At 50.7% G+C, this 16,287-nt stretch overlaps 1 protein-coding gene across 3 annotated transcripts in view; it reads left to right on the top strand.

Annotated features, from left to right (window-relative positions):
- The window catches only part of SPATA33 (spermatogenesis associated 33), a 12,019-nt gene extending 540 nt beyond the window's left edge, over positions 1 to 11,479 (top strand). The window contains exons 2-4 of one of the 3 annotated variants that reach the window (XM_017871301.1): positions 1 to 73; positions 377 to 550; positions 10,805 to 11,479. In XM_017871301.1, coding sequence (XP_017726790.1) covers positions 37 to 73; positions 377 to 550; positions 10,805 to 11,016 — 423 coding nt within the window. In that variant the 5' untranslated portion in view covers positions 1 to 36 and the 3' untranslated portion in view covers positions 11,017 to 11,479. Of the gene's footprint in view, positions 74 to 376; positions 551 to 9,693; positions 9,793 to 10,804 lie in introns of those variants that run through there. The other 2 variants (XM_017871310.1, XM_017871320.1) reach the window with 2 other exon arrangements.
- Positions 11,480 to 16,287: the final 4,808 nt, after the last annotated feature.

The following is a 16,287-nucleotide window of genomic DNA, read 5'->3' as shown; positions in this document are numbered from 1 at the left end:
CCCGGGCTTGCCCCGGCGGGGGCGGTGGGCTCACCTATGGGCCTTTCCAAAAGCAAACAGAAACCCAGGAAAGGTAAAGGGGGCGCAGGCGCTGGGCTCCCCGCGTCTCCGCCCCTCGGCGCGGGCCCAGGGCGGGGCTGGGCGGGGCGGCGCGAGCGCAGGCGCCGACCTCGGCCCGGGGCGAACCGTTCCTGCCTCCGAGTCCGCCACGGACGGTGCCTTAAGTATCTTCCCGCCTGAGGCAGTTACGGAAACGGAGAGACTCGAGACTTTGAAGCCAGCTTATTCTAGACCCAAGCAGGCGACTGAAGACGGTGGGACCCACTGCCCTGGATTCGGTAAGTCCCGGGTCTAACGGATGATCCATATATTTCAGGTGAGGAGCAAAAGAAGGGATCCACCTATTCGGTTCCAAAACCTAAGGATAAGTTGATGGAGAAGCATTCCCAGGAACCCAGGCAGGCAGACAGGGAGTCGGAGAAGCCTGTGGACAGCCTCCACCCGGGGGCCGGGACAGCCAAGCACCTGTTGCCGGCAGCTTCGCTGGAAGGTAGGAGACGGCGGGAGGGAGCGAAGCGAGTTCAGCGGCTTGGAGGATCTGGGGCTGGGGTGAGAAGCCTACTTCTGAGACCTTACCGGATGGACACTAGTGGCAGGCACGCGCCCTCAAGTTGAAACTGGTTTGTTTTAGGAACTTTATGTAGGAGGTAAATATCCAGAATTCTTGGTTGAAAACATAAGTTTAATGAAAATATAGGTCAGTTCCCGAGTGATAAGTATGTACCAGGTGGTCGAGGGGCTGAAGCAGTGTGCGTGTGTCTCACCTGAGGTTCTCCTGGAGGGCTGAGTATCTTGGTGCCACCGAGAATCCCTCAGCGTCCGCACACTGGAACAGAGCCTTGGGAGGCCGTCCCAGGCTGGAGTGTAGCTCTCCGAGGGCTGCTGGCGCAAGCACATTGTGGAGGGTGACAGAGAAGTAGAACCTGGGTGCGACAAAGGCGTCTTTTATAACAGCCTAGTGTGACCAGACCTTTGGGTGTGTGTGGGGAAGATGAGGCCCTAACAGTAGGAAGAAGCTAGAATACAAAGTTTTCTATCAGTTTTACCACATGGAGCTGGAAGTGTTAAATAGTTTAAACAACGGAGTTTAAACAATGCTGCCTGGCGCAGTGGTTCACACCTGTCGTCCCAGCTACTTGGCGGACCGAGGCAGGAGGATCTTTTGAGGCCAGAAGTTCAAGACCAGCTTGGGCAACATAGTGAGACCCTGTCTCTACAAAAAACAAATATTTAAAAATAAAAAACGAGGGCGGCATGATGGGGTCTGTGCCTACCAACAGGGAAGCAAGTTCCCAGGGGAGGTGGCTCCATCAGAGACCCATTGCTGTTGGCCCAGTGGGAGCCAGCGAGGCCTTGCAGTACGAATTTTAGAAAGGTCAAGCAGGCAGAACCCGCAGAGCCTGTCATCTGAGGAGATTGGGGGCCTATGCCAGGAGGAAGTGTTTCAGTTTCATCACAAGGATGAACCACTCGGCTGGGCACGGTGGCTCACGCCTGTAATCCCAGCACTTTGGGAGACCAAGGTGGGTGGATCACTTAAGGTCAGGAGTTCAAGACCAGCCTGGCCAACATGGTGAAACCCCATCTCTACTAAAAATACAAAAATTAGCTGGGCATGGTGGCATCTGCCTGTAATCCCAGCTACTCAGGAGGCTGAGGCAGGAGAATTGCTTGAACCGGGACCTGGGAGGTGGAGGTAGCAGTGAGCGAGATCACGCCACTGTACTCCAGCCTGGGCTATAGAGTGAGACTGTCTCAAAAAAAAAAAAAAAAAAAAAAGAATGAACCACTCGGGTCAGACAAGAAGGAGTGTCGGGAATGACTGGCCTGCTAGGCAGAGGAGCTGGGTCTGGACTGGTTCAGATAGGCTTGTGGGATCAAGGGCTGGAAGTAGGAGGCTCTGGGCCTTGGACTTGGAAGAAAGGCCTGGATTTGAATTCCCAACTTTGGAACCCCTCACTAGAGGATAGAAGTCTGCAGGAATAGCATCACCTTAGGGTGGCGGTTTGGAAAATGCTACCTGTCAGGGTGCTTTTAGCTGAAAGTTACAGAAAAGCTAAGTAAACACAGTTTTAACACAGGGATTTAATGTCTCACAAATGAAGGGTCAGAGGCAGGGCTTCCAGGTTGGCTTGTTAGCACATCCGTGACATCAAGGGCTTTGCATGTCTCTTCCTGACCACTCTCAGTGTCCACAGCCCCCAATGAGTGTACAGCCCCCACACGCAGGCAGGACTGCGTCTACTTCAAAGGCGTTGCTCCTTGCTTTATATTAGCAAGGAAACCTTTCCCAGGAAGGCTTCGCCTGCCCAGCCTCTCTAGGACACACTCAACAGTGCAGATTCCCCAGGGGCTGGAGTGAGCTGTGAAGCACAGCAGTGGGCAGGACCTCTACCAGCCACGGAAGTGGGGGAAGGAGGACCGCCTGTTGGAAAGGCCCCAGCAGTGTCTGTCACACCAGAGGGTGTGGGAGGAAGGTGGACATGAAGGGAAAACAACAGAGCAAGAGTGAGGACAGAGTTCAGGAGAGAAGATGAAGTGTACACGCTCTCCACGCAGTGATGGGCTGCGCGACAGTGAGGAGCAGGCTGCTGACTCCTTTGCCACACCGTGAAGGATCCTGAAGGTGGGACGCTAAGTGAGAAAAGCCAGAGGAAAGACCACTCATACTACAATTCCCTTTACATGAAATGTCCAGAAAAGACGAACACATTGCAGAGAGAAGCAGATGAGTGGTTGCTGGGCAGGAATGGGAGTCGACCACAGCTGAACACAAGGGGCCTTTGGAGGGTCACGGAAGTGGTTTAACCTGAATCTGAGCCTGGGAAGCAGTGCAGTTAGCAGTCCTGGTCCCTAAGCCCTTCCTATCCAGGAGCCAGACTTGTGAGTGAACAAGCCGTCAGTGATTCCAGGCTCTGGCTGGATCCTGGAGTCGTCTCAGCTTGGGACGTGCACCTCACGGGGAGCCAGCATCAGTGTCCAGCCCCAAGAGCCGCCCTGGACGTCTCAGTGAGTTTTTAGATGCATGCAGCTGCCTGGGCAACCACAGGTGATACCTGTCCTGAACCCATAAAATCCAGAGAAAAGCAAGTAGTTGTTTTAAGCTGCTGAGGCTTGGGGTAAATTACTATGGAGCAGTAGTGACCAGAACAGAAGGGCCATGATGGGGAGACAGTTTGGCCATGAGTTAATCACTGTGGCAGCTGTTGGGATATTGTTATGGCTTGGCTGTGTCCTCACCCAAATCTCATTTTGAATTCCCACATGTGGGAAGAACTGGGTGGGAAGGGATTGGATCATGGGGGCAGGTCTTTCCCATGCTGTTTTCGTGATAGTGAGTGAGTCTCACGAGATTCGATGGTTTTAAAACGGGAGTTTCCTGCATAAGCGCGCTCTCTGCCTGCTGCCATCCGTGTAAGACGTGACTTGCCCCTTCTTGCTTTCTGCTGTGATTGTGAGGCCTCCCCAGCCATGTGGAACTGTAAGTCCATTAAACCTTTTTCCTGAATAAATTATTCAGTCTCTGGTATGTCTTTATTAGCAGCATGAAAACGGACCAATACAGATATATTATATTGTTATCATGACTAATGCTGTATATGCTTAAATTTTTGCATTACAAAATTCACAGACATACAAACAGAGGTCTAACACATCACAGATTTATAGTCAGCTTATTCCACAGTGTTGGAAATTCTACCACAAATAAAGAACTTGGGAAAAAAGGAAGGAAATGTTAGAAGGAAACCTGAAAGACCTAGAACCTGGGCTCAGTCACTCCTGAGACAATCGGATTGGGTATTTGGGGATGAGTCAGTGCGAATTTGCTTCGATGTGGCAATGCTATTGTAGTTATGCTAAAACAATCCTTATCTGATAAGGAGGTATACTGCAACATTTATGGGTAAAATCATGTCTGAAATTACTTAAAGATACTCAGGACGCTGGGCGCGGTGGCTCATGCTGTAACCCTAGCACTGTGGGAGGCCGAGGAGGGTGGATCACTTGAGGTCAGGAGTTTGCGACCAGCCTGGCCAATATGGCAAAACCCCGTCTCTACAAAAAATACAAAAAAATTAGCTGGGCATGGTGGTGTGCACCTGTAATTTCAGCTAGTTTGGAGGCTGAGGCAGGAGAATCACTTGAACCCAGGAGGCAGAGGTTGCAGTGAGCCAAGATCATCCCTGGGCAATGGAGCGAGACTCCATCTCAAAAAAAAAAGACAGGAAAAAAATGAAGAAAGAAGAAGACAAGAAAATACTGACTGAGGCTGAGCGCTCGTTAGGTGCAATAGAAAATGCTCTATTTTCTTGCGTGTTTGGACACTTTTTTCTTTTTTTTTTTGAGATGGAGTTTTACTCTTGTTGCCTAGGCTGGAGTGCAGTGGCGCGATCTCGGCTCTCAGCTCACTGTAGCCTCTGCCTCCCAAGTTCAAGAGATTCTCCTGCCTCAGCCTCCCCAAGTACCTGGGATTGCAGGCGCCCGCCACCATCCCCAGCTACATTTTTTTTTGTATTTTTAGTAGAGATGGGCTTTCGTCACATTGGCCAGGCTGGCCTTAAACTCTTGCCTTCAGCTGATCCACCTGCCTCAGCCTCCCAAAGTGCTGGGATCACAGGCGTGGGCCGCCGCGTCCGGCTCGTTTAAACGCTTTCGCAGCTTTGTTTGTTTGTTTGTTTGTTTTGAGACTTTTGCCTCCCGGTTCAAGCAATTCTTCTACCTCAGCTTAAGGCACCTGCCACCACGGCTGGCTCATTTTTGTATTTTCAGTAGAGATGGGGTTTCACCATATTGGACAGGCTGGTCTCAAACTCCTGACCTTGTTATCCGCCCGCCTCGGCCACCCAAAGTGCCAGTATTACAGGTTTGAGCCACTGCGCCCAGCATGTAACATTTTTATGAAGGTAGAGTATGCTTAATTGCAAGAAAATTTTGAATAAGAAGAGAAATGGAACACTTCTATGAGCTATTAAAAAATATGCTGGGCCGGGCGCGGTGGCTCAAGCCTGCAATCCCAGCACTTTGGGAGGCCGAGACAGGTGGATCACGAGGTCAGGAGATCGAGACCATCCTGGCTAACCCGGTGAAACCCCGTCTCTACTAAAAAATACAAAAAACTAGCCGGGCGAGGTGGCGGGCACCTGTAGTCCCAGCTACTCGGGAGGCTGAGGCAGGAGAATGGCGTAAACCCGGGAGGCAGAGCTTGCAGTGAGCCAAGATCTGGCCACTGCACTCCAGCCTGGGCGACAGAGCGAGACTCCGTCTCAAAAAAAAAAAAAAAAAATCATGCTGTAGCCGGGCGTGGTGGCTCATGCCTGTAATCCCAGCACTTTGGGAGGCCGAGGCAGGCGGATCACAAGGTCAGGAGATCGAGACCACAGTGAAACCCCGTCTCTACTAAAAAAAAAATACAAAAAATTAGCCAGGCGCGGTGGCGGGTGCCTTTAGTCCCAGCTAATCGGAACGCTGAGGCAGGAGAATGGCGGGAACCCAGGAGGGGGAGCTTGCAGTGAGCCGAGATCGTGCCACTGCACTCCAGCCTGGGCCACAGAGCAAGACTCCGTCTCAAAAAATTTAAAAAAGCATGTTTTAAATATTCCAGAAAAGTCACATATTTGGTGTTTAAATAGGAATTCATACCAGGCACAAAGCAAAAAATGGATTTTCATGTGTTGGCTTAAATGTACTATTTTCCTTTCCATTTGAAATGATAGACCTTGAAGCTGATGATGCTAAGGACAGTGTACCACTGTCTTCAAGCCCTCCTGCTACACATTTCCCAAATGAAACTGAAATTACAAACACAGTTCCTAAAAAGAATGTGACAGTGAAGAAGACAGCAGCAAAAAGTAAGCCTAAATCTTTGAGATGGGTTAATGTTGCAATCAACTAACTGGTTTTCACGTGGCAATTTCAATTTTTTATTGCCAAAACTTACTATTGATATTACAAATTAAACCTTTTCCAAATGGAAGCAATTTCTTTTAGATCTTTATAATCAAAATTAGTAGTCAAGGCTGGTCCTGATTGTTCATTCAGTTACAGATCAAACTCCTTGTTCTACTCTTTTCCCTCCTTCTCACTACTGCACTTGACTAGTCAAAAAACAAAACAAAACAAAACAAAAGCCAGGCAGAGTGGCTCATGCCTCTGTAATCCCAGCACTTTGGGAGGCTAAAGCAAGAGGATCGCTTGAGGCCAGGAGTTCAAGGCTGCAGTGAGCTATGATCAAGCCACTGCACTCCAGCCTGAGTGAGAGAGTGAGACCCTGTCTCCAAAAATAAGGTAATCCAAGTGTTTAAAATCAGCATGTTTCTCTCAGTACCAGGCTTCATCTAGTTCATTTCTATGGCAAGGATAGGATTTATAAGCAATTGCAAATGTTTAATGTAAAACATATTCTTAAAATTGAATGTTTAAGGCTGGATGCAGTGGCTCATGCCTGTAATCCCAGCACTTTGGGAGGCCAAGGTGGGTGGATCACCTGAGGTCAGGATTTCGAGACTAGCCTGGCCAATATAGTGAAACTTCATCTCTACTAAGAATTTGGCGGGCGGATCACGANGTCTTGCTCTGTCGCTCTGGCTGGAGTGAGTGGCGCCATCTCGGCTCACTGCAAGCTCCGCCTCCCGGGTTCATGCCCTTCTCCTGCCTCAGCCTCCTGAGTAGCTGGGACTACAGGCGCCTGCCATCACACCTGGCTTACTTTTTTTGTATTTTTAGTAGAGACAGGGTTTCACCGTGTTAGCCAGGATGGTCTTGATCTCCTGACCTCGTGATCCTCCTGCCTCGGCCTCTCAAAGTCCTGGGATTACAGGCGTGAACCACCGCGCCCGGCCCAAAACAAAAATTTTAAATGAGGTGGGAGGATCACTTGAGTCTGGGTGGTTGGGGCTTTGTTGAGTCTTGGTCATGCCACCACCTGCTGCTGTCACGGGAGCCTTAGGGTGTCATTTTGCTAGCCAGAAACCTCTGTGACTGCAGCGCTTCTGCCTGGGTTTTGCTCACACCTGCTGGGCTTGTACTGTCCACTCAGGCAGCAGACTGCACTCGGTTCACACTCCTAGTCCAGATCCCACACCTGCAAATGGCGAGCTAGGTAGACAATAGTGAGTGGTGTGTGGGGGAGCAAGTGTGGGGTCCGGCCGCTGCGCACAGCCAGGCAGGGGCCTGGGTTGGGCAGCTGCAGGTGCTAGCACAGGTGCTGGCTCTGTGCGAGGCTGTAGCTGGACCAGATGTACCACATGTGGCTTCTGCTGTGGGCGCCTTCATCTGGATGAGGGGAATGCAGTGGCACCCAGGAGATTGGAGATGCCAGGAACGACAGAGCCCCAAAGAGGGTGTCACAGCCCTGACCTGGGCTCCCCACAGGGCCACAACTGTTATCTCTTTGTCACCTGCCGCGTGGTAAGCCAGGGGCAGGTGGGTGCATTTCAGCCCCATTTATTAGCAGCTCTTTGAGTCTCGCGATTTGGTGGGTCCCACGTTTTTGTCCTGCCTCCAGGGCGAATGAGATATGCAGACAATTGGAGGGTGAGCAAGACAGACAGGAGCTTCATTGAGCGACAGAACAGTTCTCAGGAGACGCAGAGTGCGTAGCTCCTTCCCCCACAGCTGGTCGTTCTGATGTCTGTCTGTGAGTCTGGCTGAGTCCAGGGTTTTTATGGGCTTCAGAAGGGGGGAAGTGCTGACTGGTCCATGGGCAGCCATGGATAGGCCAGCAAAAGCACTGTAAGTTCTCACTCTGGGCCACAGACTCCACCCAGAACTGAAAGTCCAGCCCCCAGGCTTCAGGCCATCCCTGGCTTGAAGGTGGGGCTTCACTGGGGCCCTGCTCCTTTCTGCCCAAGAGCCTTTCTGCCTCCTGCTGCCATTAATCATGTTGTCCATGGTGTCCAGGCTGTTCATGCTGAGGGATGCCTGCAGGCTCAGGCTGAACTGCCTTCAGGTCTCCCTCACCTTTCTCCCCATGCTCGTCAAGACCTGAAGTCTGGAGGGGGATCCAGACGGCGGGGGCTGGCTTGTCAGCATTGCCTTGAGTGCATGTACACCTGGCCAGGTCATGACAGTGCCTGGGCTTGGCCTCAACTTTGCTCTGAAATTGGAGTGGGCAGTGGAAGTGGGGAGAGGCCAGACAGTGGGAGCAGGTACTTCTGAGCCTGCAGGGGTTGGGGGTGCTTCCTTGGCCCTGAGAGCACAGGGATGCCCAGGGCCATAGCTGTGGCTGGGTTGGGCCCCTGCCGCATCAGCTCAGGAGGGGGGAGGCTCCTGCCTGTTCCTGTCTCCCGTGGGATCTGTGGAGCACGCAGCCCTGGCCACGCCTTGTCTGCTGCAGCTGGTGCCTTTGCAGTGGCTGCTCCAGGTGGGCTGCCCCTGCCCTCACTGCCTGGGTCACCGGAGTGAGACCCTGACCCCCCCCCCCAAAAAAAAGAGAAAAGTGGAAAATAGGCAAATGTTTTATAAGTTTGGAATAGGGAACACCTTTCTAAGTTCATAGTCTCTTTGTGGAAATGTAAGTTGACGTAGTCTCTATAGAAAAGTTTGACAGTATTTACCAAAATTTGAAGTGAATTATACCCATTTATCCAGAAGTTCTAGTAATTTACCAATAGATAAACCCTCCAAAGAGTGTGAACACATAAATGCAAGAATGTTCACTGTCGCACTGTCTGAAAAAGATAAAAATTGGAAATAGGCTGGGCGCAGTGGCTCACACCTGTCATCTCAGCACTTTGGAAACTGAGGCAGGAGGATCCCTTAAGTCCAAAAGTTTGAGACCAGCCTTGGCAACACAAGGTGACCTCATCTCTACTGAAAAGAAAAAAAAGTGAGCCAGGTATGGTGGTGTGGGAATAATATGGTCCCATAGGTGAGATCTGTGGTCCCAGCTACTCAGGAGGCTGAGGTAGGAGGATCACTTGGGCCTGGGAGGTCAAGACTGTAGTTTGCTATGATCACATCTACAAATAGCCACTGCACTCCTTCCTGGGCTACAGAGTGAGACCCTGTCTCTAAAAATGGAAGAAAAGGGCCGGCACAGTTTCTCATGGCTGCTGTAATCCCAGCACTTTGGGAGGGTGAGGTGGGAGAATAACTTGAGCCTGAGAGTTTGGGCAATATGGCAAAACCCTGAATCTACAAAAAATTTTAAAATTAGCTGGGTGTGGTGTTGCATGCTGGTAGTCCCAGCTACTTGGAAAGCTGAAGTGGGAGGATCATTTGAGCCCAGGAAGTTGAGGCTTTAGTGAGCCATGATCATGCCACTGCATTTCAGCCTGGGCCACAGACCAAGATGCTGTCTCAAAAAAAGAAAAAGGGGCATCTCTCAGTGCTTAATGCAGCTGTGGGTCATTCGGCAGCTGACACAGATGAGGCTTTGTAAGACAGAACCACAGGCAAAGGGAGAGGCCGAGGCCTGAATACCCCATCTGACGAGCCTTGGGCAGGCGACTTGGCCTCTCCACCTTCCCCATCTGGTTAGCCTTGGGCAGGCAAGTTGGCCTCTGTGGCTCCCCAGTCTGACGAGCCTTGGGCAGGCGACTTGGCTTGTCTGTGCCTCAGTTTTGTCTATGAAATGTGGGTTGTCAGAGACCTATAGTAGAAGCTGCCGTGTGTCATTTTTCACTGTTCTAGGGCTCAGAACAGGCACACGATAAAAGCCAGCACTGTCGGCCGGACGTGGTGGCTCACACCTGTAATCCCAGCACTTTGGGAGGCCGAGGCGGTGGATCACCTGAGGTCAGGAGTTTGAGACCAGCCAACATGGAGAAACCCCATCTCTACTAATAATACAAAAATTACCTGGACGTGGTGGCAGGAGCCTGTAGTCCCAGCTGCTCGGGAGGCTGAGGCAGGAGAATCACTTGAACCCGGGAGGCGGAGGTTGCAGTGAGCCGAGATCACACCACTGCACTCCAGCCTGGGTGACAGAGGCGAGACTCTGTCTCAAAAACTAATAAAAAAAATAATAAACCAGCACTGCCATTGCCAGCTGTCCATCCTACCTCGCATCCAGGTTCGTGAGCTATCAAGTGTCCCCACAAAGCTGTAGAACAACATACCCGCTGTAGTTACGTTTCTGTGGAAAGGTGACTGTGAGTCTTCTAACCCTGTACCACACGTCTGCAGAGAGAGCGAGCTCCGCCCTGCTCTCCCAGAAGTCCGTAGCAGTGACAGTCCGGGAAGGGGGCAGGTGGCTGGCCAGGAGAGCAGCCGGCGAAGGAGCACTTCTGCTTTGTACTTGGCAGTGCTCGGCAGGCTCAGCAGTTTCACAGGTCTCAGGCGTTCCTTGTAACCTTAACAAGTTTAAGAAAATGGGAGCAACATCAGAAATGTCCATTTCTAGAACATTCTAATGAATAAAGTTCTGTACAGAGGGCTTTACCAGAATTAGAAAGCTTTGAAGTGAAAATGAGGTCTCTGAACCTTGAGCTCGGAGGTGGCTCCTGCCTGGGCGTGTGCCCTCTCTCCTTCCGGTGCTGGTCGCCCTGACGCCATCCTGCCGCAAACGGTGGAAGTGTTTCTCCTGGTTTCTTCTCTGGAAAAGGGTGTCCAGCATCAGCAACCCTCCTGGCTGAGTTGCAAATCCATTAAGCCCTGGAATGTTCATGGACAGTTTTGATCACTTTTGGACTCACCCATTCCTTCTGCTGACCATACTCTAATTCCTTTATTCTGACCAGTGGCAGGAGGTGGAAGGAGCTTTCCACACATCTACTAAATGCCTGGATGTTTTTTCCTCTAGAGAAACCTGATGTAAAGCAAAAGTCCAGCAGGAGGAAAGTGGTCGTTCCACAGATCATCATCACGCGAGCGTCAAATGAGACGCTCGTCAGCTGCAGTTCCAGCGGGAGTGACCAGCAGAGAACCATTCGGGAGCAGGAGGACTGGGGCCCCTACCGGCGGCACAGGAACCCCAGCACAGCAGACGCCTACAGTTCACATCTCAAAGAATAAACAAGCACCCTTGCATGGCACTTGTTACTCCCTGCAATAGGCGTCTCAGGAAGGGCCACCCCACCCTGTGAGAAGCCAAGGCCCCTTCTCCAGTGATCTCGGGGAGGGTGCACCAGGCCCACCCCACCCTGTGAGAAACCGAGGCCCCTTCTCCAGTGATCTCGGGGAGGGTGGCACCAGGCCTGCCCCACCCTGTGAGAAACCGAACCCCCTTCTCCAGTGCTCTCGGGGAGGGTGCACCAGGGCCACCCCACCCTGTGAGAAACCGAGGCCCCTTCTCCAGTGATCTCGGGGAGGGTAGCACCAGGCCCGCCCCACCTTGGAGAAGCTGCGGCCCCTTGTCCGGTGCCGTTTGGTCCTGCCTTCCCCAAAGCTGCTTACAGCTCGGTCGAGGCAAGAGTGACTGGTTCAGAGAGCGAGCTTTGTGGTGATAAATGAATAAATTAGTATGTTCATGTTGGAAGTGGCTATCTGTGCAGAGTGATGGACAGCAGATCGCATCGTACATTCTGATTCGCAGTGGACAGTTAAAACACTTGCCTTTGTTTCAGAAGGAGACGATGTGAATACTTGGAAGTTATAGTGAATAAGATGCCCCCAAACTTGAGGAAAAGGTCAGATTCTAAGAGCTAAACGTTAAGATGTGATGTTCCAGAACAAAGAGGTACAAAGTCGACTAACAGGCCCCAGGGCTCCTTGCTTGACTGTAATCTGACTCAGCTTATTAAAAGGCCCTAAAGAAGAATGTGCAATGTGTGCTGGGGGCATGGGATAGCCATAGCACTGAGACTTTGGAAGTGGCCTTGCCAGCGCTGTCCTGTCTTTCTGGCCCACAAATGAGGGCTCCTGATTGTGGAAGGGACCTGAGTACAACGGCATGAGATAAGTTATCAGGTGGCTGCGCCCTCTCCAGCAACCCTCAGCTCAGGCTAGACTTCCCCCTGTGTTGAGAATGCTCTGCCCTGTCTGGAAGCCTGATGCATTTAGTGACAGTGTGCTTGCTTTATTAGTTTCCAGTCTGGCCAACAAGCTTTCCGTGCAGTCTCCCGCTGGCTTGTTTCAGTGGCCAGCGGAGAGTCCTCGACACAGACTTCTCAGGTGCCGGCGGAGGGAGCCTGCTGCCTGCCACACACATGCAGTTTCTCGTCCGTACAGGCCTGTGTAGTATGTACACACCCACAGAGCCTTAGGAGTTGGGAAAGGCCAGTCAACACCTGGGACACTCATTTCACTCTGCCGCAAGAAAAAGAAGCAGCTGAAAGGTGGGTCACGCAAGAAACTGCTTCCTTTTCGTTCCTAAGCAGAGAGCTACAAATCACAAAGTTTCTCCACAGGCAGCTACTCTTTGTTCACCTTGCATGAAGTGCCAGTGTTTTTTTTTAATACTTTAAGTTCTACGGTGCACGTGTACAACGTGCAGGTTTGTTACATATGTATTCATGTGCCATGTAGGTGTGCTGCACCCAGCAACTCGTCATTTACGTCATTTGCGTTAGGTGTTTCTCCCAGTGCTATCCCTCCCCCCCCACCCCACAACAGGCCCCGGTGTGTGATGTTCCCTTCCTGTGTCCAAGTGATCTCATTGTTCAATTCCCACCTATGAGGGAGAACATGCAGTGTTTGGTTTTCTGTCCTTGCGATAGTCTGCTGACAATGACGGTTTCCAGCTTCATCCATGTCCCTACAAAGGACACGAACTCATCCTTTTTTACGACTGCATAGTATTCTATGGTGTATGTGTGCCACGTTTTCTTAATCCAGTCTATCACTGATGGGCATTTGGGTTGGTTCCAACATGGAGAAACCCTGTCTCTACTAATAATACAAAAATTAGCCGGGCGTGGTGGTGGGAGCCTGTAATCCCAGCTGCTTGGGAGGCTGAGGCAGGAGAATCTCTTGAACCCGGGAGGCGGAGGTTGTAGTGAGCCAAGAAGACACCACTGCACTCCAGCCTGGGTGACAGAGCGAGACTCCATCTCAAAAACTAGTAGTAATAAACCAGCACTGCCATTGTGTAGTATACACACACATACACAGTCTTCGCTATTGTGAATAGTGCTGCAATAAACATATATGTGCATGTGTCTTTATAGCAGCATGACTTATAATCCTTTGGGTATATACCCAGTAATGGGATGGCTGGGTCAAATGGTATTTCTAGTTCTAGATCCTTGAGGAATCGCCACACTGTCTTCCACAATGGTTGAACTAGTTTACAGTCCCACCAACAGTGTAAAAGTGTTCCTGTTTCTCCACATCCTCTCCAGCACCTGTTGTTTCCTGATTTTTTAGTGACTGCCATTCTTTTTTTTTGAGACGGAGTCTCGCTCTGTCGCCCAGGCTGGAGTGCAGTGGCCGGATCTCAGCTCACTGCAAGCTCCGCCTCCCGGGTTTACGCCATTCTCCTGCCTCAGCCTCCCCAGTAGCTGCGACTACAGGCGCCCGCCACCTCACCCGGCTAGTTTTTTTGTATTTTTTAGTAGAGACGGGGTTTCACCGGGTTAGCCAGGATGGTCTCGATCTCCTGACCTTGTGATCCACCCGTCTCAGCCTCCCAAAGTGCTGGGATTACAGGCTTGAGCCACCGCGCCCGGCCTAGTGATCGCCATTCTAACTGGTGTGAGATGGTATCTCATTGTGGTTTTAATTTGCATTTCTCTGATGGCCAGTGATGATGAGCATTTTTTCATGTGTCTGTTGGCTGCATAAATGTCTTCTTCTGAGAAGTGTCTGTTCATACCCTTCACCGACTCCATCAAAAAGTGGGTGAAATGCCAATTTACTGAGCACGAGACAAATACATAATTGACTCCTTTTGTCTTGTGACACGTGGATTCAAGGATGTACCATGCCCTCCCTCCTTCCCCTCCAGCCCTTTTCCCCTTTAAATACTGAAGCCCTCAGCGTCATCTTTGGAGGAAGGTACAGACTTGGCTCTCATGCACACATCTTTAACCTTGGCCAAATAAACCTCTAAGGTGACTGAGATCTGTCTCAGATACTTGTTGGCTTAACAAGTTGGCCACCATGCAGGGACTCCAGAGTGGAGGTGGCCCCGCCCTTTGACAGAGTTTCCACTGGTGCTTAGGACCAGTTTGGGCTTTCTTTATTGCTCAGGACAATAGGACAATTGGCTGAGATTGGGAGCCCCGCCACCCTCCAGAGAATCTCTGATCTCCTGAAACTTGGTTGAGGTCTAAGGTTTATTTTGCGTACAACGCCTTTTCCTTTTCTGCTGCTTCACTTGCTTCCAACAAAGAAGGCGAGTTTTCCTGCTTCCGTAATGATGGGGAGCAGGAGAGTTCCCTGGAGTTTCAGCTCGGAAACAACTCGAGTTTTTCCTGATTCCAGGATGGTAGAGAGCGGTCTAAAGCCTGGGCCCCGTTCCTAGGTAAGTAGCTGAATTGGGGTTCTGTCTCGGAAGTCCTTAATGACTAAAGCTAACATGAACAACTGGCTGGTCTTAATTTCTTACTATTAGTATGCTCAGTAAATGTATAAATTGTGGGATTGTTTGTTTTGCTTAACTGCTTTTTGTTTATTTGCTTCTGTGTTTGCTATTTTTGCTGTTTCAGTCTTTTTCCCATTGGATTTGACGAACTCTGTTAGACTTGGTCAGATCTGAAGGAAATTTATAAATTGTGGGAAACAAGGCCTCTGAATTAACTGAATTCCCACAGCTGGGAAAAGGAAAATAAAAGCCAGAAAAGGGAAAAGAGATTTTGACCACCTGATGGGCTTTATTTGCATAACAAGGCCACCTTTTTCCAGCCAAGCCGCGAAAAGTAAGTGCCATCACCTCATGCTGCAGTTCAGTGGGTAGAGTCGGCCATTTTTCCACTAGGACAGCCCAGGTTTGCTTCCTACACTGTTTCTGATTTGAAATTTGTGTTACTTTTGAAATATCAGCAATTTGTCCCAGCTGAAATAAGGTAGTGAGATTTAAAGATTTACAAGGAATTTTTTTTTTTATTGAGACGGAGTCTCACTCTGTTGCCCAGGCTGGAGTGCAGTGGCGCAATCTCAGCTCACTGCAACCTCTGCCGCCCAGGTTCACGCCATTCTCCTGCCTCAGCCTCCCGAGTAGTTGGGATTACAGGCACTAACCACTACACCTGGCTAATTTTTGTATTTTTAGTAGAGACGGGGTTTCACCATCTTGACCAGGCTGGTCATGAACTCCTAACCTCGTGATCCACCCTCCTCGGCCTCCCAAACTGCTGGGATTACAGGCATCAGCCTCTGCACCCAGCCAAGAGGATTTTTAAAAGGGTTTAATGGTCAAAAGTAAACTTCACTAAAAGCTAATATCCGACATATTCCAACATATTAGCTTAATTAAGTCCGTATGCCACATACACATATACAGACCCCTGTGTAGAAGAGAAGGCACCAGACTCCTTTTTGGGGAGAAACTTCTGTTTTTCTTATGGAACCCCAAGAGTGGAAACAGACACGTTCCTCTCAGATCTTAAATTGCTTGCTATTGTATTGTGTTACCTCATTTTTTTTTTTTTTACTAAAATAGTTGACACAGGACTTTTTAGGGTGCCGCTTCTCCAACTAGAGGCCTGTGTGGCCAGTGGTGCTCCCACCTGGGTCTCGCTGGGCTCCAGGCTTGCCACTGGAGGTACTCCGCCCACCTAGCCCGGCCGTGGGAACTGCGCTCAGCCTGTGACTGGACTGCGCTTGCCACAACCTGCTTCTGCTTTGGGCACTGGTGTCTGGAGAGGGGGAATGTGCTGGCACCCAAAACGTGGAGATGCCAGAGCTGCAGAGCCCAGGATGCCACAGCTTGATTGTTCCCACTGCCTGCGGTCTGGTGAGTGGGGGTGTGTTACAGTGTCACCCCCCCTTTTTTTTTTTTTGAGACAGAGTCTCACTCTGTCGCTAGGCCAGAGTGCAGTGGCACAGTCTCGGCTCACTGCATCCTCCGCCTCCTAGGTTCAAGCGATTCTCCTACCTCAGCCTCCTGAGTACCTGGGACTACAGGTGCATTGCCACCACGCCCAGCTAATTTTTTTTTCGACAAAGTTTCGCTCTTGTTGCCCAGGCTGGAGTGCAATGGCGTGATCTTGGCTCACTGCAACCTCCACCTCCTGAGTTCAAGCAATTCTCCTGCCTCAGCCTCCCGAGTAGCTGGAATTACAGGCGTGCGCCACCACGCCCGGCCAATTTTTTGTATTTTTAGTAGAGACGGGGTTTTACCATGTTGGCCAGGATGGTCTTGATCTCTTGACCTCATGATCCGCCCACCTAGGCCTCCCAAAG

The sequence above is a fragment of the Rhinopithecus bieti genome, unplaced genomic scaffold (genome assembly GCF_001698545.2).
Source record: "Rhinopithecus bieti isolate Rb0 unplaced genomic scaffold, ASM169854v2 scaffold_1037, whole genome shotgun sequence".
NCBI lineage: Eukaryota > Metazoa > Chordata > Mammalia > Primates > Cercopithecidae > Rhinopithecus > Rhinopithecus bieti.
This window is presented reverse-complemented; position numbering and strand designations above follow the sequence as displayed.